This window comes from Perna viridis, chromosome 2, assembly GCF_037379345.1.
Source record: "Perna viridis isolate PV_CMFRI_1.1 ecotype Kerala chromosome 2, ASM3737934v1, whole genome shotgun sequence".
NCBI classification, from domain to species: domain Eukaryota; kingdom Metazoa; phylum Mollusca; class Bivalvia; order Mytilida; family Mytilidae; genus Perna; species Perna viridis.
Window position 1 is genome coordinate 34,737,244 of NC_142446.1, and position 26,498 is coordinate 34,763,741.

At 33.1% G+C, this 26,498-nt stretch overlaps 1 protein-coding gene across 2 annotated transcripts; it reads left to right on the forward strand.

Annotated features, from left to right (window-relative positions):
• Nucleotides 1–141: 141 nt before the first annotated feature.
• On the forward strand, nt 142–25,164 carry LOC148624799 (eukaryotic translation initiation factor 2A-like). 2 transcript variants are annotated; one of them, XM_088567705.1, is made up of 17 exons: nt 142–224; nt 6,569–6,638; nt 6,889–6,963; nt 10,926–11,044; nt 12,791–12,890; nt 13,258–13,340; nt 15,485–15,585; nt 16,297–16,525; nt 17,056–17,124; nt 17,341–17,442; nt 18,609–18,783; nt 19,266–19,432; nt 20,027–20,134; nt 21,668–21,741; nt 23,484–23,594; nt 24,153–24,218; nt 24,659–25,164. In XM_088567705.1, the coding sequence occupies exons 1-17, from the start codon at nt 158–160 to the stop codon at nt 24,719–24,721; spliced, it is 1,779 nt and encodes a 592-aa protein (XP_088423831.1). In that variant the 5' UTR covers nt 142–157; the 3' UTR covers nt 24,722–25,164. The 2 variants fall into 2 exon arrangements, with proteins under 2 accessions (XP_088423831.1, XP_088423832.1); XM_088567706.1 differs by lacking the exon at nt 142–224 and adding an exon at nt 3,572–3,830 and having other exon boundaries at nt 24,659–25,161.
• The last annotated feature ends 1,334 nt before the right edge of the window (nt 25,165–26,498 follow it).

Consider the following 26,498-nt stretch of genomic DNA (forward strand, 5'->3'; position numbering starts at 1 on the left):
CATATCAAAGTGATCAAGTGGAAATGCTGTATTTAAAGCGGAAGAATTTTATTGTAGACGTGTAAAACTTGTTCTCGGAATTGTAGTATTTATGTATCGAAAGAACTAAAGAAGTACCGAAAATCATTTTTACTGGAACTGTGCGTTTGATAATTATATGCAGAGCTATCCAACAAAGTCCATAAACCAGTTAAGTGAAGTAAATATGGCGCCTCCCATTACACGTGAGTTTGACAGTTCCAAATGAAAACATTCAGCAACAATTGAGGCTTATAATTCCCCCTTACATATTAGCCTTTCAGTTGCTTTTTGAATCAGCTTTAGTTTTGTGTAGGTTTGAACAGGAAAAAAAGGGAAATGTTGTTTTCTTACGTGTGTATTCAACCCTCGAATGTATGGAGTACCGCAAAAATAAAAACTATACTCGGCGTCACATAAATAAGATACTGTTAAAATTTGAATAAAAAATATTTTCTACGACTCTATTGACACCTACCGTCGTTTAAATTGTCTTAAATGACTTGCTCATTCCTTTAGCCAAACAGCTTCTCACTAAAGTCTAAACATTGAATCATTAAATTCCGGTCAGATTTTAATTCTCGATGCCAATATTTACATTGTAAAAAGTCGGCCATGTTTACAGTGATCGGGTTGCTAGGAGATGTTGCTTACGTTTAAATGGTTTGTCCAAAAACCGAAGAGCCCAGAATGCATTTTGGCGTTATTTCTGATATCTCGGATTTATTTTACGCGAACAACGTACAATACCGAGAAGTTGATCAAGCAGACGATTGTCACCGGAGTTCGATGGGAACTTACGAACTTCGTTTGTAAACAAATCGTCCCGTAGAAACTAACATGGCGGATATTGGTATGGGATTTTCCCGTAAGGATTTGTTATGCATGATTAAAGCTAATAAGCGACTCGTTGGTACTAACACGTCATGCATATATGTGAACTATCTTCAGATTAAATCAGAGAGACAACTCTAGCGGTAAGTCCCGTCAGTTTAAAAAGTAGAGCTTCAATTCGAAAATGTGTTGTATGTGACGTCGAGTATAAATGAGCAACTGTCATGTAGGTGGATAATGCTAAATTAAAGCAGTGGCTCTTGTCCATGGAGTGTCTACTGGCTAATCGTCCACACATTTGGTTTGGGTCCATAACACAGAATCATGATCGAAACGGTTCATTGACATTGGTTCTATAACATAAAACCACGCATTTTATGTTTATCTTTCATGTTTTCATCAGATATTTTCATTTTTTGTTTATATTCAAAATGCGAGGTTTTATCATCGGACCTTAATTTCCAGGTGTAAAAATCAACTTTAAATTCAGACATTTTAAGAATATTTTTTCAACAAAACTATATAATTACAATAAAAAATGTCTGACATTTTATCAAATTTCAGCAGATGTTTGTGTCAGTCTTTTACCTGCCTAGACAGAGAATAAACTTCAAAAACCCTTTTTGTAGTTATTTAAAGATAAATATTGGAAATTGTATTATTCCATTATGTACTCTGTCTTTTACAAAATATCTGAATGCGTGAACGAGTTCGGTTTCGACCACACGTGGATTTTCTGACATGTAAATGAAACATTGTGTCTCTCGGACTTTTTCATCACATCGGCAAACAGCCGAAAACTTCCAGGTGATGAAAAAAATATTGATTATTTTAAAAATGAAAATCGTGAATACATTTTGTTCGTTGATTTGAATGGGTTGTTGACTTCTGTATTAAAAAGATTCATTCGATGAATTAATAATAACAAACTATGACTGATTCGTAGTTTCAGCACCATGTGCTTTTGTTACCACTGAAAAATCGGCGGGAAAATGGATTTGTCAATCTTTTTCTTATTTAAATCAAGTAATAAATATTTGAAAATTCTCTGAGTCACTTCAATTAATTTGTATATGCAATGGTGCTGCACGTGTAGCGTTAATTTAATTTTGCAATAAACTAATTAGTTACAGGTAAAATTGCAGTCACAGATGGCTGCACATCGGCGAATTGATATTGACGTACACCTGTCAAATAATTTCCAATAAACAATTAGGAGACAGGTTGCCAGGATGTTTATAAAGTAATAAAACCATGCTGACTGTAAAGTAATAAAACTACGCTGACTGTAATTTATAAGGGTTGACAATTTTTTTATGCCTGATATTGGAAAGTGGTTGCCAGACATTTGCCAAATTTGTCGGTCAATGACCAGTATTTTTGACCGTTTCTGGATCCTTGATCCATTCACACTGGTTCTTTCTAGAAACTAAAATTATAAGAACAGTCCATGTGTTTTTTAATTTTAATTGTTTTTTAAAACACACCATTATCCACTAGTTCTAATAACCCTCATGCTTGCTTACTCAGCAGAGACACAAGTTTGACTGAGGAGCTACATTATTGCAGCTAATTCTCCATGAATATGATTATTTCTCATATTAATTCTAAAACAATCTGAAGTTGTATCCTGAAAAAAATATATATATACCGGTTCCCTGCCTGCCTGGTCAGTTCCAAAATTATGGATTAAGTGCTGGGGGAGTGTGGAAACAAACAATTTTTTAATTGTGGCCTAAAAATCCTTGTTATTATACTGGTAAAAGAGGAGTAATGCACAAGTTACGCATTAACCCACCATCGTATATACATCATTATGTATAATCTCCATTTTAAAATTGATCTCTCTTTTCAGGCCGTAAGGAATGTCATACCTTTGTACAGTTTAAAACACTAAAAGTGTTAAATAGCTATGTTCAGAGTTAAAAAAAAACAATGTACCCTATAATCATACATGTAGGTCTTCAGAAATGTCACAGCATAACATAGTTTAAGCTAGGCATCATGGATAGTAAACTTTGATCAAGTAGGTCATAAATTAACAATCGCAACATCACACAGCATATCATAACAGTCAGTCAGATGATACAGAAATATCTTATGTCAGATGCATATACTACTTTTGAAAATATACCATTAAAATTGTCCCCATTTTCTCACACAAATGAGACTAAAGCTTTCAAAATCCTGTCAGTCGTGTTGATAGTCTAGTCCTATATTGTATAACATAAGACTGTACTTGCCAGACATTTAATATTTGGATGCATATTGTGCTGTGCATATAAACGTATATATCCAAATAAAAGACATTCCACAACCACAAACTCTTATGTTATAGAACCAGCCAGTTGTCCAGATAATCATGATTGACATTCTTTGAGGCTTTTTTTAATCTGACGTTAATGTCTCATTCAAGGGAGGTAACCAAGCAAAATGAAAATTAGCCTCCCAGAACAGCATGATTACTTGGACTATCATACCAGTTCTTCATCAGGAATTTGATATCATCTCTGTATCTATACTGTACATACATGTATATATCTAAAGTACATGTATGGGACAAGTCTCATAAAAATCTTTGTCTATGAGCCATTTTCTCATTGAAACAGACTGTAAATTGATGGGCTTTGAAGCCATCACTATATAATCATTGGCACTTGTTTAAAGGTGCCTACATGTATGTATGTATGTATGCTAAGTATGTTCCTGTTCTAACAGGAGAACCCTCATTTAAATGAGGTATATTATAAGATGGCACATTTAGCACTATGTATGACTGGACACGTTGTTTTGCACAGGGTGACCAGGCCCTTAAAGTGCTGCGCTTTACAGCGTATCGAGTTTGAGCACCGTGCTGCTGACCTCAGTACTTCGCTATCTTGCTACCATTGCTGTGCTATAAAGATTAATAAGAGGATTAATAATCAATGATGAATGGAAAAGTGTGTCGCCAGAGGTCATTTATGGCGTCCTTCAAGGTAATTACATTTTGTAGCTCTTCAAACTGATAGCAAAAGACACTGTTGATTACCGCATGACCACACAGGTGTCTGAAGCCAATGATAATTATAATATTGCTGATAAGATTCTTATCAGTCACCCCAGCTGGCCGCAAATTAACTTTAGGGAAGGTGTCAATCAGATACAAATATCCTATACTGAACCAGTCAAACCTGGCTATGGTCAAAGGTAACTCAAACCTGGCCAAAAACATGTGGCTATTTATAAATGCAAAGTTGAATGTTGTACAATCACAAGATGCTTTCAACATTAAAAAGCTGATTTACCTTATAAAAGAACATGTTAAATTCCCAAACAATATTTATTCCATCGGGTAAATCCTTAACACTTTGAAAAGAAAAAGGAAATTGTGGTCTTTTGTTTACATTGCCATGTTGTTGTGTATCAAGAGCACATGCTTTTTGGCTGAAAAATCAGTGAAGAAATAGATAGTAAAATTCCTTAAGTCTAAAAATAGTACCATGGGTGTGATGAACAAATATGGACCTAAGTCATGATATAAAGTTTTTATCATGGATAAACTTCATTTTAACATAATAATAATTAAAAAAAAACAGAACAATTAGGGTGTCAACTTTATATATATATATAAAGAATAAAATTTATGTTTTTTTCCTGGCAACTATGTTAGTTCCACACTACTGAATTCCTGAAAATTTTTGGCAACATGAATTTTAAGACCAGAGAAGTCTATTACATGTACCTGCTTAAATAATTCTAAATCTATAAATATATTGAAAGCTAAAAAGACTAGAAACAGAGTTTAATAGAGAATGCTTTTAATCAAATGAATTCAAATGGGTCTGCTGTCAGCAAAAATTTGTAGGTAAAACATAAATGAAGGACCATGGGTGTGTATGAATAAGAGAAAATGTTTATGAAGAATTACTTATCATAATTTGATAGAATATCTTTTGATTTTTGTGTTAAATATAAAAAGGAAAAAAAAAAAAAAAAGTATTAAAGTTACATGTATAATTACCGCAATTGAAGAAAAAAGGTAAAATATTTACTAATGAATAAATCATATCAACATAAACAGCAATGTACATTTTGAATACACAGATCAATTTTAAATAATACATTGACTACGAAGTGGCACATTTCAACATGGGACCTATTGATGTCATATCACACATGCTATCCAAAAATCTTGGGTAGAATACTGGGATCTTTTCAGGATTTTGGAAGCTTAAATCACTTTGTAAAAGTAGCATGTGCATCTGATTAAAGATATTTCAATATCATCAGTTATTTACAACACTGTAAGGACTAGATAAAACTTGATGTACATTGTATATGAACATAGCACATAACTTTTTTTTCAACTATCATGCAAGTAGATGTATATATGTTTTCCAAACAATCCAGGTAGGAACTCCCTGAGCTTTAATTAAAAAAGATACTCCCTAGCCTTTAGTCATGAAAATTAGAACTGTCTATACACTCTTCTATTCATCAGGGACTCCATGCATTTACACAAATGTATTACATCCTTGACTTGATTAGAATTTGTTTAATATTGAAAACAAATGCTGTAATATGCAGGTTCACCCTTTGTAAAAACACAAAAATACATCTGGCATTATAGATGTGAAGTGGATCAATAAGAAGTCTTAGCATGCACCAGTACTATATGTACATGCATTACTGTTGGACAAATATGCATGTAGATATTTTCAAATAAGTTTTTTTGCCTCCTGGTATTTTATTTTTAGTGCAATTTCAAATGTGAATATAATTGTTAGTAATTGAAATCAGACAGGTTAATGACAACATTATGTCATTATTTCAAAGTTATTCGTCTCTTAGGATTTCATTGATAGCATAAATGATATTTTCAAAATTGAAAATATTGCCAACATGCAACTACAAAATGTAGTGACAGGGAGGAGTGACCAATTACCCACATTTGTATACACTCGACTATGATTTACAAAAATAAATGGTTATGAACTTTCAATGTCAGTTTGACCTGAAGTTGACCAGAAGTAAAGGAATTTCCCAGTAAATATTATGGTCAGCATTTGACCATTGTGTGCATTAAATTAATGCATGACATCAACTCCATGTGCCTGATTAGTGTAAAAGGCAAATTAGCTGATTATTTAAACAAACTTCTGAGCACAACCTACATGTGTACTTAAATTACATGTATATTAAAGAGTAATCAAGGGAACCAAGGTTATAGCAGTAATCAAAAGAATGTAATCCAGGGACAAAGACCAGACATGGAAAACAGACATACACAACAAAGAACATAAAATAACTCAAATCATACATACAAAGTAACAAAAGCAAATGAGCAACTCGGACTCCACTAAAAACTGGGAGCACGGACCAGGTGTACCGGTAGGGTAAGCGTCCTCTGCTTTTCTAGAAACATCTGTGGAGTTGCTCATAAAAAAGTCAACAGATGAAAGGAAAACTATGACACGTTATTAAATAACAAGTTTGAGGAGGAAAGTGATTTTGCAATAGTATTATAATATACTTGATAATCACTTTTTCCTCATGTAGAAAAGTTCCTGTTTTTTTCAAAATTGATATGTTGTTATTATGGAATTTCAGTCCTTTGCACACAAAAAAGTCATTGCTGTATAAAACTTCTGTCCACTATTTCACCTACATTATGCAGTTGTTTATAATTTGAAATTTTATGAAGATAATATGTTCTTTTTTTATATGGTTTCAGTTCGTGGAAGTGATGGGATATGGATGATAAATGGGCCACCAAATCTAGGATCACGCCCAAATTTTCCAGGGTAATTTATTTTAAAGGTATTCAAAAAGTAAAAAAAGATTTTTCAGTACATGCAATACCATGTATTACCCTTGAAATGTATTTATAACAAACTAAAAACTAAGCACATATCTGATTTAGAAACAACTATAAAAGCAAAGTGGATGAGGAGCTACACATGTAAATTGTATAGATAACTTTTTCAAATCAGGTATTTGAGACTTCCTTTATTGTATACTACTCTTTTGCATTTCTCCTACATGTATTTGCAGGGAAAGCAGTTCAAGAACCAAAGTTATTGTTTTCAGTCAAGATGGCTCCATGTTGGCTTGGTGTAATGGGGAAAAGTGAGTCTTAGAATAAGCTTTACCTTGTACCAAAAAAGGCTCATAGGCTGGCAAAGTTTCAATACAAGTAATTTAATTATTGTTATTACAGATAGTTTGGGTTTTACAGGTAGAATAGATATCTAAAATCTTCTTACATTGATAAAAAAATGTATAGATTAATAACTTCAGTAAGCATATTTTATATTGTTTAACTGCATGCTCACATTACAGAGTAATTTGTGCAAAAAAGTCACCTTGGTGTAGCTTACTTCGCTCTTTAAAAGACGACACCAAAAGCAAGGTGAAGTTTCAGACATTGTCCTGAAGATGGGGACTGTACTCTGTCTTGAGTGGTATTTTAAATAGAGTTATCTATCTTGTGATAACTATTCTTTCAAAAATGGTGACTGTTAAAAAAAGTCAAATCTTCGAAATCTATTGAATGTTTGGTTACAAGCAAGTATTTCAATCATATTTTCATAACAGACATCCAGACAGAATACAGAATAAACTTTCTTCATTTAGGTTACACAAATTCATTCATTGATAAATAAATGTTCATAATTAGTAACGAAATATGAAAATATGTCATTCTGACAATAACTTGTTTGGGTAAAAATCATGTTAAAAAATTATTAGTATCTAGGTAAACAACAATATATATGTGTTTCTTTAATTTCAAAACCTCACTAATGTTAAAAAAATCTATAGACAGCACAAAAAACAAAAATGAGGAGAAAAAAAGGATAAATGATAAAAAAAGTGTTAAGAGTATTAATTTGTCTTTAATTTGTAAAAAAAAGTCTTTCAAAATCTTTTTTGAAAAATAACTTTTGATTTAGTTTTCAATTCAATTGGATGGTCTCTAAAGTTAAGAGAAACATATGCATATATATTTTGCATGATTGAGTAATGTAAAGAATAAATATAATACATCAGCAGTGTCAGTGACTTGAATTAAAAATAATAAATATACCATTATGTCCTTTTTTTCCAAAATTATATCTTGTGTATATTCTATTGAACAAAAATGTCAACTTTACTTACAAATAAAACAAATTTTCACTACCACTTTCATCATTACATACTTCACAGATTAGGGTTGTTTACTTTATACTATATCAAATAAAGTGCCACATTTACATCAGAGTTAGTGCTGCCATCTGGTAATTTCGCAGTAGGGAGATTGCCTTATAGGAAAGATAACTGCCCCTTGTAAACATAGATTTAGAGCAATTATCCTTTCTGATTTAATAAGTAAAATATCGGAAAATGAACTTCATTTTCTTCTTGTATTATGTAGAAACTATCAATATACCCCATGTTGAAAAGGGTTCCTACAATCAAAACTACTCTGCCATTTCTGCTACACAAAAAAATAACCTTGGAACCCGAAAGGAGAATTTCTTCTTGAAAAATTTGCTGCAATTGTAGTCATATGCAACCCAAGTAGTTCTATTCACCAGGTGGTGCTGAAAAATTTAGTTAGATATCACCAGAAATAATAAATAATAACTCTGTTAAAAATTTTGGTGTGAAGCTATGAGCTAGGAAAAAGTAATGGTAAAAATTTCAACCAGTAAAACTATAATTTTAGAATTGGATCAGTAGAATTCTGGACAGATACTTTCACCTAGTGCCGTTGTAGTTTTTCTTATGTGTAACTAGAAAGGCTTAGGAGTTTTGATTGGGGTTCCTATTCCCTTTTAATAATTTTATTTTTGGTTTTCAGCTTGAGACACATCTTAATTTGTTAAAAAAATTGAACATGATATTGGTACTCTTGATCAACTTATATCCAGATCAGGATATTTGACTAAGAAAATGTTCTGGATTAAGTTGGGTCCAGGAAAAAAACACCTGAACGAATGAAAATTTCAACCGAATTGTTTGCCTGAAATTTTCAAACAGTACTGCTAAAAAGGGAAAAAAATCAATAGATCCGTCACAATGGTTGCAAGAAGCTTTGATTTGCTCATTCATTTTTAGCTCACCTGGCCGAAGGCCATGTAAGCTATTGCCATCAATTGAAACCAAATTTGGTACGATTGTTCCTTTGGGTATCTTGCATGGAACTGTTGTGGGGATTTTCGATCCGTCGAAAAACATGGCAGTCGTTACTAAAAATAGAACATAGCGGTCAGACCGTAGTTTTTCGCATATATCTTCAAAACTGTTAGCTATAGCCAAATTCTGACGGGATAAAAGTGTTCAGCATGATAAGATCTATTTGTGGTCAAATTTTCATTTTAATCTATTAAGCCATGTTGGAGTTATTGCCCTTTTTCAACGTTTTTTGCTGTTTTTAATGTTATTTCTTTCAAAAATTTTCTCCTCTGACACTACATGACCAATTGGAACCAAACTTGGTATGAATGTTCCTTGGGGTATCATGCATAGAACTGAAGTGAGGTTTTTCACCGTGTAGCAATCAGTTAATCTGGGTTATTGATGACAATGGACAAGTAGAATATGGATCCTCAGATTGGATCTACCACAATTTAATGGACTGCACAATTACTCTGACTAATACAGTTGATTGAACAGGACTAAATTTTATAGAAACAAGTGTGTATAGAAATTCAAAATTGCGGGGTTTTTTATTCTAAATGTCAGTTACGGCCCTTCCAATTTTTAATCTTTTTTACATTTCAGTGTTTTCAACAGTACAGTATAGTTGCCAAAAGTTTTGCTTGCAATAGTTGTAATAAATATTATTTCATAAATTTTGAATGATTTTGGAAATTTGATAGCAGCAATCTTTAATATTTGTTACACTTCCTGAAACATTTAAGGTCATGGTATGAAGTACATATTAAGAAGGAGTTTGAACAAGTTGTATTGGTTATTGATGGCCATTCTTCATTCATGACCTACACCCTGCTCTTATTGAAATCTTAGCCAGAACACTGTCACATATTATGAATGACAAATGTTTGTGAATGATAATGTGAATGCATACACATATTATACTTCTCAAGGATGTTTCTTTGAAAGAGAAATCACTTCTCCGTTTTTATACGCCACTACACAAAGTGGTGTGGTATTTATGTGGTGCTCTCTGAAAATATTGTAGTTGTATGTCTATTCATCTGTCCGTCAACAGTTTCCTGATGAAATTGAAGTATCTTTTTCAAACTTTGTATACAATGTAGTTACAAAATGTATTTAATATCATAAAACATAGATCAAGTTTGAGTTTCAATTTGATCAGATTATTTTTACCCTAATTTTTTTTGGATGAATTGGAATTATCTTTCATTGAATATTAAATAATTGTGAAAGTTAATTCTTTTTGGAAGTTATGGCGTCTAGACAAAGTTTAAATTTCATTTTCAGGTCTGTTTTCCTGGCCAATATTTTTTTCTTGATGAGTTAGAATTATCTTCTTAGAATATGAAGAGATGAAATTCTTTTTGTCATCATTTGGAGTTCTAAGAGTGCTTAAAATAGATAATAAGATAGTCTAAAGTTTGAATAGTCCTTTTTTTTATATTTACCAAATGCAAGCCATTTTAGCAAGTTTTTCAAAGGTTTGTAACCCATCCTGGTTGGTGCTCATATCGGGAATAGGAAAAAGTCAATATTTTTCTTTGAAGCTTGAATTATTTTCCCATTTGGTAAGTACCTAAATGGATTGAAATAAATTATTTAAATTATATAAGTACTAACCGCATCTCCAATAAATCAAATATTTGAAATTGAAGTCTACTGATGTCCATTGCTCCAATTTGACAGTAAACCAGTCTGTAGAGTTGGAGAGTTACTTCCCTTGGCTTAAAATTAAAAATAAAACAAAGTTGAAGTCAGGAATTTGGAAAAGGTCTATTTGAGTTTGATCTATTATTCCTATGTGAAGTTTTGTAATTTAGCATGTGTCCATGGATATTTAATACAATGTGGTGGTTCATCATTTAATGTCACATTAGATGTCCTATTTTTCTGGTGTAGCTTGAGTCCTGGTCTGATTTGTGTTGTAGGACAAAGGTGATGAAAACAGATGATTACCAATTATTATGGGAACTACCTCATTCAAAAGTGCAGTGTATGAAATTCTCACCAAAAGCCAGCATCCTTCTTTTATGGGAAAATTATTCAGGTTTGTTATCTTTTAAACTAAAACTGTATATTGTATTGTAAGGTCCATCCATCTGGCCATGCACACTTTTCTAACAAAATTCTCTGCTTCTACTTGACAAGATCCTTTCTATTTGGTATACCACTTTAACACAGAGTAATGCCTTGCACTGTGTCTCCCCTTTCAAGTTATCTTTTTTCTTTCATTTTGCTATACTTTGTACCCCTGACTTTTAAGATGGGACACATTATGGTATAGCAGTGTCAGTCTGTGATCACACTTTGCACAATAAGTCAAAAATGCTGCTACCAATTTTTGTGAAACTTTAGTTAATTGTTTCTTTTTTTTTATGCCCCCGCAATGATAAGGTGGGGGCATATTGTTTTACCCCTGTCTGTCCGTCCGTCCGTAATTCTGTCCGTCCCATAAGTTTTCCGCACTTTTTTAAAAAAAATCCTTGAAGATATTGAACTGATTTTTGGTATGTGAGTCTGTCATGATTAGTTACAAATTGAGTATAAGTTTTATTCTTCTATGCTGAGTTTTACCAAAATAATGGGCCCTGCTCTTTAAAAATTGTATTGAAATAATAGTTTTTCTCTTGTTTTTTTGTAAATGTTTGAAGATGTTTGACTGGTTTTTGGTATACGAGTCTGTCATGATTAGTTACAGATTGAGTTTAAGTTTCGTTCAGCTATGCTAAGTTTTACTCAAAACCACATGCAGGGGCATCATTTGTGTCTCACAGACACAATAACACATCTGACAAAGTGCTTTTTACAATTATGAGTTATGATATAGCTGTATGAAGGTTAAATGCGGTGGCATCACTTTATCTGGTTCAATTTTGAGTTATTCATAAAAAATGGGGAATTTCTGTTTTTTTTTACCATCACTAAATTTTTTTTTTATTTATACTGTTGATAGCTCCCTTTCAATTTTTGAAAATTGGTGATTTCACAGTTCAGAGTTATGGGACTTTATTCATAAAATAGGGAGGAATTTTGCAGTTTTCAAACTATAACTCAATATTGGTTGCACCTATTGTCTTGAAACTTCGGTGAATTGTTTCATTTGATTGATGTGAGCTCTCTTGATTTTTTAAATTTTTTGGTTTTTCAGTTTTGAGTTATGGAACTTTAAATAAGTGGGGATTTCCCCTATGTATGCAATTATCTGAAAATGCTTTCGAGCAATTTTATATAAAAAAATTGTTGAGTAGTTCATTCAGGGTAGGAAACTCACTTAAATTCTAGCCAGTCCTGAATACAATTTTTCGATATATTTACTATATGGCTATATAGATTTTTGCTAAAATTAGCCAGCCCTGCGAAAAAATAGACAGTCTTGGGCTGGCGGGCAGGCTACTATTTCTAACTCTGGTTCATTTCTAAAATTGCATTCCAATTTAAATATTTTTGGATTTTACATTTTGGTTAAAGGGAATTGATTCATACAAATATGGTGCAATTTTTGCCTTTTAGACTTAAACTCAAAAGCACATCAACCAAATGCCATGACATTGTGAATTGTGAATTGTTTATTTCTTTTCATGTGGACTTGATTTTTTTATTTATCATACCCTAAAGTACAAAATTTTGGATTTATAGAAAGCACTTTGTTTGTCCATCTCTTTGTCTGTTCATGTTTCCTAAATTGGTGAAAGGAAATAATACTGAATAACATTCCCTCTTACTCTTTGAACTTCCCCTCTCCAACTCATGTATGAATAATTCTTTAATCAAGATAACTCTCCTCTGATTACAGTTAATCAAGAAACTAACCAAGGTAATACCAACTTGCACATATACAACATGCAGACTGGTTCCCTGGTGAAAAGTTTGATACAGAAGAAACAGACTAATTGGTATGTCTAGTGATTACCTTTTTATGACTTGGAATTTCCTTGTTCTGACACTGCTTAGCATTAGTCGCTTGACAACACAAAAACAGAATTAGACATATTAACAATTCTGTCAATGGAGGAAAGATGTTTTCTCAGGACTGAGTAAATAATTACTGTCAATAACTGTCCGGTACAAGTTTTCATCATCAAGGCCATTAGCTTAATGGTACTGTTAATATGTTTAAATTTGGAAAGAACTAAAAGAAGTCACTTGTATCTTTTTAGTTGTGATTAAAACAAATCATTTCAAAGGCTATACTTTGTTAGCTGTATCAGCTGATATATGAACATTAGTTTCAACTGTAAATGAATACTTGTATTTCTGTAGGGATCCAATTTGGACCAATGATGAAGGACTATGCTGTAGAAATGTAAATAATGAACTTCATTTCTTTGAAAAGAATGATTTTGGTAGGTTTAAGAATGCTTTATACATATGGTTGTTCTATTAAAGGAAGTGAAATACAAGAGGAAGGCACTTCTGTTTAGCTCACCTGGCCGAAGGCCATGTGAGCTGTTGCCATCACTTGGCATGTTTTCGTCATCAGTTGTCATTGTTAACAATTTTTCAAAACTCTTTTCCTCTGACACTACATTTGGAATTGGAACCAATTGGAACCAAACTTGGTATGAATGTTCCTTGGGGTATCCTGCATAGAACTGATGTGGTGCTTTTTGATCTGTCGAAAAAACATGACTGCCTTTACTTAAAATAAAACATAGGGGTCAGACAGTAGTTTTTCACATATATCTCCGAAGATATTGCCAACGTCTGATAGGGTGAAATGGTTCAGCATGATAGGATCTATCTGAGGTTAAATTTTCATTGTAATCTGTGAAGCCATGTTGGAGTTATTGCCCTTTTTTTGACGTTTTTTTGCTATATTAATTGTTATTTCTTTCAAAAATCTTCTCCTCTGACACTGCTAGTAATTGGAACTAAACTTGGTATGAATGTTTCTTGGGGTCTCCTGCATAGAACTGATGTGGTGATTTTTAGATCCATTGAAAAACATGGCCACTGTTACTAAAAATAGATCATAGGAGTCAGACAGTGGTTTTTCGCATACATCTCGAAAACTATTAGGTTTAGCCTAACTCTGACTTATTACAAGTGTTCAGCATGATGAGATCTATATGTGGTCAAATTTTCATTTTAATCTGTTAAGCCATATTGGAGTTACTTGTTTGTTTGTTTGTTGGGGTTTGACGTCCGAGCAGGATGGGATGGGACACAAGGATAATATGGTCGACAAATTTTGATTGCCACTGGAAAAAGGGGGGATGGGTAAGGTCGGGCAATTTAGCCTCCTGTGGCGGAGCACAAAGGTTCCTACTCCTATCGAATACCACAGCAGGGTTCTTTAACGTGCAAGGAACGTGGCATCTTTCCCAACATGGTGCACCACTATGGTTTGCGATCAGGTTTTCCGTATTACAGCCTGACAACCCCAGCATGTAACACGCCACGGGTACCCCATTCCACCACCTGGGGCACATATCCCAGTTGCTCTGTGGGCAGAGCGCCTAGCCCCTGGCTAGGTTTCTGAGCACTATTTAGTCGCCTTCTATGACAAGCTTAACGCTGCTGCAGGCCTATTCTTTTAACACCCGGACCTGCACAGGGCTTTACTGCCATTTTTCTATGTTTTTTTGCTATTATTAATGTTATTTCTTTCAAAAATCTTCTCCTCTGACACTACATGACCAATTAGAATCAAACTTGGTATTAATATTCCTTGGGGTATCCTGCATAGAACTGATGTGGGGATTTTTGATCCATCGAAAAATATGGCTGCCATTACTAAAAATAGAACAAAAGGGTCAGGCAGTAGTTTTTCACATATATTTCCAAAACTGTTAGGTTTAGCAAAATAATTTCAATTGCTGAAATGCCCCTTATAATAAGCCTTCAAAAGTCTTCAGGGATCAAAGTTGTCAGGCGACTCCTTGTAAGAGTAATTGTCCTTGAAAGATGATTTTTTTTTTTACAGTTTTCATTCAATATCTTGAAAACTATAATAGATAGAAAAAAACTTTCAATCGCTTGAATGATCCTTATGATAGTCCTACCAAAGTCTTCTTGAGTCACAATTGTTGGACAGTTCCTTGTTAGATTTATTGTCCTTGAAAGACCAACTTAAAAAAGGTGAGCGATTCAGGCTCCTGGGAGCCTCTTGTGTTATTTGTGGGTGGTTGTCAAAATTTTTACAATGTAGACTTAGTTTAAAATTGCCTCTACATGGTAGCCTCCTGTTGAAGAAATGCCTTCCTGTTCAGTTACTCTTAGTTACAAAATAGAAATAAGTTAAATAATTTAAAAAAAAAATAAAAATAGTGTTGTACATATATTTAGTAAAGGTTAACTTTTGCATTGTAACTAGGCATGTATGTGCAATATTCTTTTCTGTCCTCACTTATTTTTAACACAGAATACAAAATTATAAACGAGCAATTAATGAGATAAAATGCCCTTGAAAATGCAAATTTGAAATCTGGATATTTGTACATTTTGATACTTTTTTTAGTTGCTTTACAACTTTTTTATCCTACAGATACAATCAAGACTAAATTACATATTCAGAAAGTGGCTAGTTTTGCCCTGGCTGTCAGTGGACCTCCATATTATGTAGCATGCTATGTTCCTGGCAGTAAGGTATCAAAAATGCTGTGACTATTTTTCATAGAATATCATTTCATGTTTTTTTTCTGGTTCAAGCAAAGTAAAACTTTCAAACTACTAAATAAATATTTGTTTTTCATTGAAAAATCAAGATACACTAATGAAAACAAAAAAATTCAAAATATTAGGACAAAATTTTAGAAAAACCTCATACCTGTTGAAAACATTCTCACAAGATTGTTTGACTGGAAGACAAAAATACTTCATCAGAAGTACATGCCTGAGGGTACGATGTAATTCTAGTACGGGTTTATGTTAAGTACTTCAAACCAAAGGGTACAATGTCATTCTAGCACAGCTTTGTGTTAAGTACTTCAAACCTGAGGGTACAATGTCATTCTAGTACAGCTTTCTGTTAAGTGCGTCAGTGATAAAGATGAGCACTTAACAATTGGTTAAATTTCTTGTTTGTGATGTTCTATAGGACAGACTAACCTGCTATGTAAGCAAAAAATAAACACCTGAAAGTCCTTATTGTAGATATATAAAAACATGTAGTTCAAATTTAAATATTATTTATGCTTTCAAGTCATAAACTGATGTCTAGTTACATCTCTTACCATCTTCTTAATATTCAGTGTAAAGATGAATATTGCTTGTATCTTAGTAGCATATATAAAGAAAGTAGTTCTTTGATCTATTAAACAGAAGTTATTTCATACTCTTTTATTCCCCATACCACAGGGACAGCCATCATTTATACGAGTCTACAAGTACCCAAATTTTGCCGGACAGGGGTCTGCCATTGCCAATAGAAGTTTTTACAAAGCTGAAGATGTAAAAATGCTCTGGAATAATGCTGGGACTGCTTTATTGGTACTAACAACAACAGAAATCTCAGACCAGTCATATTATGGTGAACAGGGACTTCATTATATAAATGTTAATGGAGAGGGCTGTTTAGTTCCCAGATGTAAGTTATATCATTTTTTGATGCCAGAAACTCAATGTTGAAACTTAATCAGAAGTGCAAAATGGTTCTATAAGAAAAAACAAAATCATATTCTGAAATCAACTTGTAGACATAAAACCTGTTCAACAAATGAATATATTTATACCAGTTCTACTAAAATCCAGGAACTAAAATCAATATAGAATTGTTCTGATTGTTATACCTCAAATTAGATTTTTGGGATGCTTTGTTCTCTGTTTGTTTTGTTTGTTTGTTTGTTGGGGTTTAACGCCCGAGCAGCAATATTTCAGCTATATTCAGGCGATGCTTCATTCTCTGAATCTGATTATTGACACAAGTAAGGTTCTGGTTGAACCACACACACACATATAAAAAATGCATAACTCTACTGGGTTATACATGTATGTAAGAAGAAATTGTTTTAATTAAAATTATTTAATGAACTTTTTAAGTTTGAATAGCATAATCTACAATATTAACTGCATACATACATGTACATTTGTACAGTCAACATTTTTTTTTCTTTCCAGCCAAGAATGGTCCTATTTACAACATAGCATGGAGTCCTAAGTCAACAGAATTCTGTGTTGTTTATGGCTGTATCCTTTAACAATGATATTGAATACTATAGTTTACGAGTAACTATCTGGACAGATAAAAAAATACTGAAAGTTATTGGTTATAAATGTTTGCTGTTATGAGTTTTGTGTCTTAATTAATTGATAACAAAGCTTTTTTGTTTTCTCATCCTTTGTTTGAAGCTATGCTGACCTGAAGGGCATTATTCTGCACATTTTTTTCCTTTACAACTGTAGTTATGCCAGCCAAAGCTACTATCTATAATATGAAGGTTGAGCCAGTATTTGACTTTGGAACTGGACCCAGGAATAGCAGTTTCTACAATCCTCAGGGAAATAATATCCTTTTTAAAATGGTAACATATATTTGTTTAGCATCATCTTTCAATGAACTAATTTTGAAATATATGTAGTTGTAATCTGAAAGTGAGGCAGAAATAATTTGAAAATGAGGCTGTTTGAATCTGAAAGATTGATACCAATTCTATTTTTATGCAACATTAAAAAAAATGTGGCCCTATAATGGTTTGACACTGTTGTGTGTATCATTGTCATCTGTAGACACTTGTTTTTTGTGCGATAATATGAATATTGCTTTGTTGATCTTTATAAAGTTTATAACAAGGTTCCAAACCTCAAAGGAAGGTTGATTAAAATATTTGGGGTTATGACTCCAAATTGTTTTTGAATTAGTGGCAAAAAAACATGCATACTACATAATTCAGCTGTAGCACAAGTAAAAACTTGAGGATGTCTGTATTATATTGCTCCACAATATTCCATACCACAAAAGTCCGACTATTATTGATTTTTGGATCACGACTTGAACCCTTTAGGAATGAGGGATCATAAAGGGACCAGAAACAAGCATTTTCCTGATAGCCAGATAATAAATGGACTATTAAGTAATTGGATCCTTTTCAAATTGTACCACAAGGTGCCATACCACGAAAGAAAGGCTTGTATTAATATTGGGATATGACTTGAACCAGTAAGGATTTAGGGGCCAAAAAGGGGCCAGAAACAAGCACTTTTCTGATTTTCAGGCACTATCTTGAGCAAAAGTGAATGGATCATGTGGATCTTCTTAAAATTGTACTGTAAGGTGTCATACCTGAAAAGGACAGTAGGTTTTATTTTTGGATAATTAGGAATTAGGAACAACAAACAAGATTTTTTCTTATATCTGTAAGATAATTTGAGTAACAGAGACATGATCTCTTTGAAACTCTACTACAAAGTACTAAACCTCAAAGGAAGATTAATATTAATTTTGGAGGTTGTGATGGGAACATTTTATAAATTGGGGACCAAAATGGTCTAACTCTTATCTTGTGACAAATGTCTTATTAAATCTGTAAATCAAAGCTGTTTCAAAAATGAATGGTGTTTCCATACTTGCCCCTGCTATTTAGGGTTCAACCTCTGCAGTCACATGAAACTGTGCCCCACCATGGATTTATTCTCAGTTAGATGCAAAAGAATGTTTTCCTTTACATATGCACTTCTGTGCTTAGCAGGATTTGGAAATTTAAGGGGAAATCTAGAATTTTGGGATGTTAAACAGAAAAAACAGATTTCCCAGACTCAAGCACCTGATACAACCAGCTTTGAATGGTGCCCTGATGGTGAACATATTCTTACATCAACATGTTCTCCAAGGCTCAGAGTGGCTAATGGGTAAGATTGATTTGATGATCAAATTAGTGTTTGTCAAATGTCTGGGAACATCAGTGTTTGACTTTTAAAATTTAATTTACCTGGGTGGAATGAATATGTGCTGGTGACATTTAATAGACATACAGTGTAGATTTGTACTCTGCTGTGGGATTTTAGTAATTACTGGAAAGTTTACTGAACAATTCTGATACTGTTTGTTTATTTGTTGGTTAAACTGAAGATTTTATATATTAGTACAAAAGATTAATCTGACTTCAAAATTGCAATAATAAATTTTGATCCCATTTTGAAACTTTAAAATTTCTGATGAGGGATTTTCTCATAATTGCAATAAATGTGATTGATGCTTGCAATTCTGAATTTACAGTACCAGTTTGCTAAAAGCTGACTTTCATATTCTTATATTTGCTTTGACATCCTGTGAGGATAAAAGATACATGTATGCTTGTATATTGAAACAATGGGTTGTCTTTTTGTTACAGGTATAGAATTTGGCATTATTCTGGAACTCTTCTGCAACAAGTTATATTAGAGCAGAACCATGAGTTATGGGAAACTGCTTGGCAACCAGTACCAAAGGGAACATTTCCTGAGAAACCCATTAAATATAATGCTGTACAGGCACCCCCAAGTGTACCCCAGCCTGAGGGTTAGTTACAGCATTCATTCATGTTACGTGAAAGTTCTTCACTTTCCCAATAAGTTTACAACATATGTACCAACCAAATATTAATTGCAGTTTTTGTAATTTCCAGTTCTTATCTGATTTATGTACACATGTCTTACTGGTATATGAATCTAATCCATTTTCACTATTAATTTGAAATCCCACATGCTTGAAGTAATGTAGTAGATTTAAGCAGTCAGTGATATATATGGTCTTCAATTATTTGTTTCCTAAACTGTGAGAATTAGTTTATTTTTTTAGGATCGCTGTACCTTACTTTTATTGCTATTCAATATTATTTTAATTGTCATTAATTGACCTCTTACACATAAAGGAGTCAGGATAAATTAATGTTTTTTTGTTTCCTGTTTTTGGCCCATGCATGAAGATCATGCATACTGTTGCTGTCACCTAGCTCATAAATATTGTAGTGGCATAAGATTAACTTTTCAAAAGCATTCTCAACAATCATCTTTATTTAATTCAAGCCTATACCCTTGCATCCCAACGCTACCCAATATGTAGTCCTCAGTGCATATTATTTTTAAGTGTTGATAATAAGTTTTATTCTTTCAGCTAAACCTAAAGCATACCGTCCACCACAAGCTCGAGGAACAGAGGCTTCTATAAAGCTACATGAATATGAAGCGGCATCAGACCCAACAAAGAAACAGAATATGGGTGGTAGGTTTTGACATGTGCGAAAATAAATGTGTAGGTGCAGAATGAATAACCTGCCGTTCGCTATTTTGTTAGAATAGGAAATACTCTTTTCAAGTCCATATCATAGTAAACATGTGTGCTAGTGTCTTGATAATTTGATATCTTCATAGGAAAAAAAGCTTCAAACAATTTTTTTCTTTTGGGATCCAACATCACATTTAAAAATCTAAGTGCTGGTCTTTCTTGCCAAAAAGGTCAAACATGAATATCAATTTGCAGAATTCATGTTTAAAAATACCAATGAATTATGGAGAAAATTCTTATAATAGATAGGACAATCCATTTATTGGTTTTGGCTTGTCCATCTCTTCGTGTGTCCATCACAAAAATTTTCAGTGCAACTCCTCTCAAATTACTAAACTGAATTTTATGAAAATTGGTATGTAGCAAGAACATCATATGTAGTTGTGCATATTACCAGGAAATTTTGATACCCTAATTTTTGTAGGAGTTATGCCCCTTTGAACTTAGAAATTTGCCGAAGATTCTCATAAATAACCTTGTCAGCACAACTCCTCTGAAAATACTGAGCTGAATTTTACGAAATGTGATACATTGTATATATCAAGAACATATGTAATTTTGCATGTTACTACGAATTTTTTTCCCCCTAATTTTTGTAGGAGTTGTGCCCCCTAGAACTAAGAAATATGCCAAAAATCCTCATAATTAACTTGTCAATTCAAATTCTCTGCAACGACTGAACGGGTCAGGGCAATTTCTGTGTAGCCTCTCAACAGAAATTTAACGAAGCTGTTCTATAGACATATTGGATACTGCAAGTGGATCCTGTTTGTAGGAGGGGGAGACATATGTTTTTGCAGACAAAAACAAACTTTAATTCACTCTTTCCAAATAATTATCATAATAGTGTCACACAGTTAGATTATTAGCTCTGCTAGTCAGGATTGGAAATTTTCACTCGTCACTCGTGAATAATACATGTTGCTCTTTCCAGTGTGCTGTACAAATTTTCATAAAGGTACAGGGTGTACCTATACCCTACCAAATGAATTGATGAGGTATTATGTGATACCCTTTGATAAGTTGCATGTCCAACTGTCCGTCTCTCAAGGATTTCCAGATGATAACTTCAGAAGAGATCAGTGATAATTTTTGCAGTTTTTTTGTAGTTTTTTACACATGTTCATTTTCAGCAAAATCCAAAATGCTGTTTTTTGAGTTAAGGTCATTTTGAACATTTTGCCAGCCCCTCACCCTTTTTCACCATTATGTGGCTGTCCTATATTATTTAATATGCTACAGGTGTGTAAAAACTTTGAAATAATGAATGTATACAGTAGCTTGGCTTTTTATTCTACTATTCTGATTTCCATCTGATGATTTAATATTTAACATTTTTACTTTATATCTTGATTTTCTTATGTTGTCCATTTATGTAAAAGCAGATAACATGTTTATTTTGAAGTCACAATGTAAAACTGTGCCGAGTGAATATATGCACTGAATGAAACTTCATTGATTTGTTTTCAGAGGAATCTAAGGCAGCAAGTAAAAATAAGAAGAAGAGGGAAGCAAGAAAGGCTAAAGCAGCACAGGAGGATGATGTATGTACTTATTTTAATGTTCTTTTATTTTCTTGGTTGTATGTGTATTGGGGCGTGTCAAACTATGAATGTTGATGTTCTTTTTTTATTGGTTGAAGTTGGATATGTTAGCCTTATGACTTTGGTGTATGATTCCTCTGGGATGCATGGGATATGTCAGTCTTATGACTTTGGTGTGTGTTTCCTCTGGGATGCATTGGGATATGTCAGCCTTATGACTTTGATGTATGTTTCCTCTGGGATGCATTGCGATATGTCAGTCTTATGACTTTGGTGTGTGTTTCCTCTGGGATGCATTGGGATATGTCAGCCTTATAACTTTGGTGTGTGTTTCCTCTGGGATGCATTGGGATATGTCAGCCTTATGACTTTGGTGTATGTTTCCTCTGGGATGCATTGGAATATGTCAGCCTTATGACTTTGGTGTATGTTTCCTGTGGGATGCATTGGGATATGTCAGCCTTATGACTTTGGTGTGTGTTTCCTGTGGGATGCATTGGGATATGTCGGCCTTATGACTTTGGTGTGTTATTCCTCTGGGATGCATTGGGATATGTCAGCCTTATGACTTTGGTGTATGTTTCCTATGGGATGCATTGGAATATGTCAGCCTTATGACTTTGGTGTATGTTTCCTCTGGGATGCATTGGGATATGTCAGCCTTATGACTTTGATATGTTTCCTCAGGAATGCATTGGGATATGTCAGCCTTATGACTTTGGTGTGTGTTTCCTCTGGGATGCATTGGGATATGTCAGCCTTATGACCTTGGTGTATGTTTTCTCTGGGATGCATTGGAATATGTCAGCCTTATGACTTTGGTGTATGTTTCCTCTGGGATGCATTGGGATATGTCAGCCTTATGACTTTGGTGTGTGTTTCCTCTGGGATGCATTTGGATATGTCAGCCTTATGACATTGGTGTATGTTTCCTCGTGGATGCATTGGGATATGTTAAGTTATTTTTGTATCAACAATTTTATGCTACAAGGATAATAGGTCAGATATATAGAGATCACCTATTTAGTGGACAGTAAATGTATGAATAGATAAATAATTCCCTTGTCTTGTGGTAGGCATGCTGATGGTCCAATGGAAAGCATGTGAGCAAAATTGTTCTTACCAGAAAAGAAAACACTTAAAAAAAACCAACTTTTTATAGAAGTAAATGCAAGGAAATCAAAAAAAGAGAGAAAAAAACAGATATCCCATAATTCAGTGGTAAGATCAGGAAATAGACAAAACAATTACACAGTTATCTTAAAGAAAAAACATTGAAATTAAAGAATGAATGAGCAACCTGGTCTTTGGAAGATAGAACTTCAGCACACCATTGACTAGGTTGTTGTATTTTCTGTCCACTGTCCCATGTTAGAGGGAGGGTTGTGCACTCACAAGCATGTTTATACTTTATGTGCCTGTCCCAAGCCAGAAACCAGTTTAATCCAGTGGTCGTTTTTTATGTTCTTTCTTTTTCATTTTAAGTTTTTTTTATAGTTTAGGTAGATATTTGTCTTTTATGAATAGTTTCATTTTAGGGCTTTTTACAGCTTGCTTTATAGTATGGGTTTTGCCCATAATAGAAGACCATTTGGTGACCTGTAGAAGTTTTAAAACTGTACATGCTAGACTTTCGGTGGATGGCTATCTCATTGAGAATCATACCACAGCTCCTATTTTCATATATAATATTATCAAATTCGGAATTTAGATATTTGATTTATTTTTCATATACTTTACAGGTAAATGAGTCTCAAGCACCATCTTCTAGTGGGCCATCAATATCCCATTTAGCAATGGCACAACTAACTGGTGATCCAGAAGTGGACAAAAAGATTAAAAATTTAAATAAAGTAAGTTGTGAAAATATGGTTCATTCTAATAAATCTGTTTTGGTTACATGAGATAAACCTCCCTTAATTCATACTAATGGTATGCTAGTGGTAAAGACAAATAAAAAAAAGGTACTTTGTGGTCTTCACACACATATTTATTTTTTTATGAAGTTGAATTATGTACTTTTTATTTTATTATTTTGAACAACATTTTTCAACCAGACAAGAATTAGATGTATAGTTATCTTGTATTGCCCATTTGTTTGTTCATTTGTCACTGAGCTTCCTGAAAAGCATAAGTGTACTACTCAACAGAATTTGTTTTAAAATTTAACACAATGCTGAAGATGAAGTCTGGTAAATGTTAATGGATTTACTGTTACTGAGGTACGACACTTTATTTTGTAGAAAATGGTGACTATTCAAGTTTTAAAAATATTTGTGATGTCGTGAAGAGGTATCTGTGATTAAAATAATTGCCAGTAGTTGAATTTTTCTTCTGATTTTGTTGATAGTATTTTGTTAGTCGCATGTTTATACTGAAATCCAATACATATATTTATCTTTTTCTTTCAGAAATTATCTGCTATACAAAAGCTGAAGGAGCAGAGAGATGCAGGAAAGCAGTTGGAATTGAATCAGGTCAGTTGATTAATAATACCTGTAAAGAATTTAATGAAGTTTATTTGTATGAATGAATCATTCCTGACATCACTCACAATTAGTGGGATTTATTGTAATAAATAAGATAGGTAACAGTTACTCAGATTTGACAAATTTTGTAGTGGTTATGGAACTTAGGTTTCTGGAGTGGGATACAGTGTACAAATAGTTACCTCAGTATCAGTCTTGATTTTATCTAGTTTCATCACACATAGAAGTAATTTATATGAAAATTAGAAGGTGTTTGTCTAATCCTTATTTATTAAACTGTTTTTAAAATGAAAAAAAAGAACATTTGAAAAAGATCTGAGCTATTTTTCAGCATTCTAAATGTTTAAAACAAATGCTGTAGAAGGTAGAAAGTGCTGTTTTAATTCTACAAGTTACATTGATCAGCATTGATTTTTCTATACTTTCAGCTTGAAAAAATAAAGACAGAAGAATCTCTCCTTAAAGAACTAAAAGCATTGGGGATAAGATAGATAACTAGTACTATGTATCTGTGATTTAATTTGTTGCTTTAAAATTTCAAAGTCACCCTTACACAGACAGATCTTATTAAATGATACATCAAGTTATTACAAATTATGACTATCTTTTTATTTTAGTTTGTATTCAATTATTTTCTTTTTAAAGGTTGACTAATTGGTTGTTAGATAGCAACTTATTTATGAATTTCTTAGAACAGATTTGGATTCAAATTGTCAGATTTTAAAACTCTTTAATATGAATGGATGAAGGTTCATGTCCATTATAAGAACATTCATTATGATAATAATTCCTGAGCATTATGTCAGTAATTTTGTTTTTGTTGCCAATATTAGCAGAATGCAGTTAAAGCATTTTATTTGAATTAATTTGATGCTACTTGTGTACAAATAATGGTACTGCATTTTGGTCTTGAAATAAAAAAAAAAAACAAGAACATTGTTTCTGCTTTTTTCTTGATACGATCTAATTCTGTTAAGATAACAAAAACAATGTTTCACATGGTTCAGCTGGTTATAGTAGGGCACATGAGGAAACATTATTCAAGCTTGATACAGCCCTGAATTTAGAATAAGATTGACACAGGACAAGATTTTGAGAAGAGACAAAGTTGTTGCTTTCTTTACAGTTCAAAACCAATCCGGTATTTCCTTTAATGGAATTGGAATTGGAGTACAATTCAACAGAGATCCACTCACTTTTACGGAAGTTGTTGTCTGGACATCAGGGAAATGTTTGTTTCTGGCCCAAACTCCCTAACAATTCAAATCCCAGCTTTTTTTATTATGGTATGGTTCCTTGTGGTACAATATCAGAAACCCATTCACTTTTACTCAAGTTATTGTCTGGTCATCAGGCAAAGGTTTGTATCTAGTCACCTTTTGTCTCTTAGCTACTGAAAAGATCAAAACACAACTAAAAAAATCAATCCCGGGTTTCCTTTAAATGTACTATTCGTTGTACAATTTCAAAAGAGTAATCAAGGGAACCAAGGTTATAGCGGTAATCAAAAAGAATGTAATCCAGGGACAAAGACCAGACATGGAATACAGACATACATAACAAAGAACGTAAAGTAACTAAAATCATACATACAAAGTAACAAAAGCAAATGAGCAAACTTGGACTCTACTAAAAACTGGGAGCATGGACCAGGTGCACCGGTAGGGTAAATGTCCTCTGCTTTTCTAGAAATACCCGCCGAGTGAAAAGATCGTTTTTTTGGTACTTAACTCCTAAATGGTTTATGTCACAACCCATGAAGTCAATACGAGTCTTCTTTTATGATATGACACCTGGTACAATTTCATATAGATTTACACACTTAGTATACTAAAGTTATTGTCAAAACACCGAAGTGTTGATGAACTCTGGACAATGATACCATTAGAGCATCACTGTTGTAGTTGTTAATTAAAGTATTAACTGTATGAGCATGAAAAAAAAAAACGGGAGCAGTCAAGTTTCTGAATGAACACGTATCAAAATCTAACTTAATACACAAATATTGCAGGCTACAATAGAAGCTTTGCTAGTGCTTAAAGGTAGCATACATTGTTTGGATATTCTTAGGTTGCACAGCTAGGACATAATGTTTGTTTGCCATTCCGGGATCTTTAATGTTCAACGTGAGTAGAGAGATCGGGAAATTATTTAATTTAACTCATATTTCCTAATTTGTAATTAAACAATCAATACTTGTGATTACCATCTATACAAAAATAAAAAAAACTGCTGAAAGATAAGTTAAATATTTTTTTGGAAAGGGCT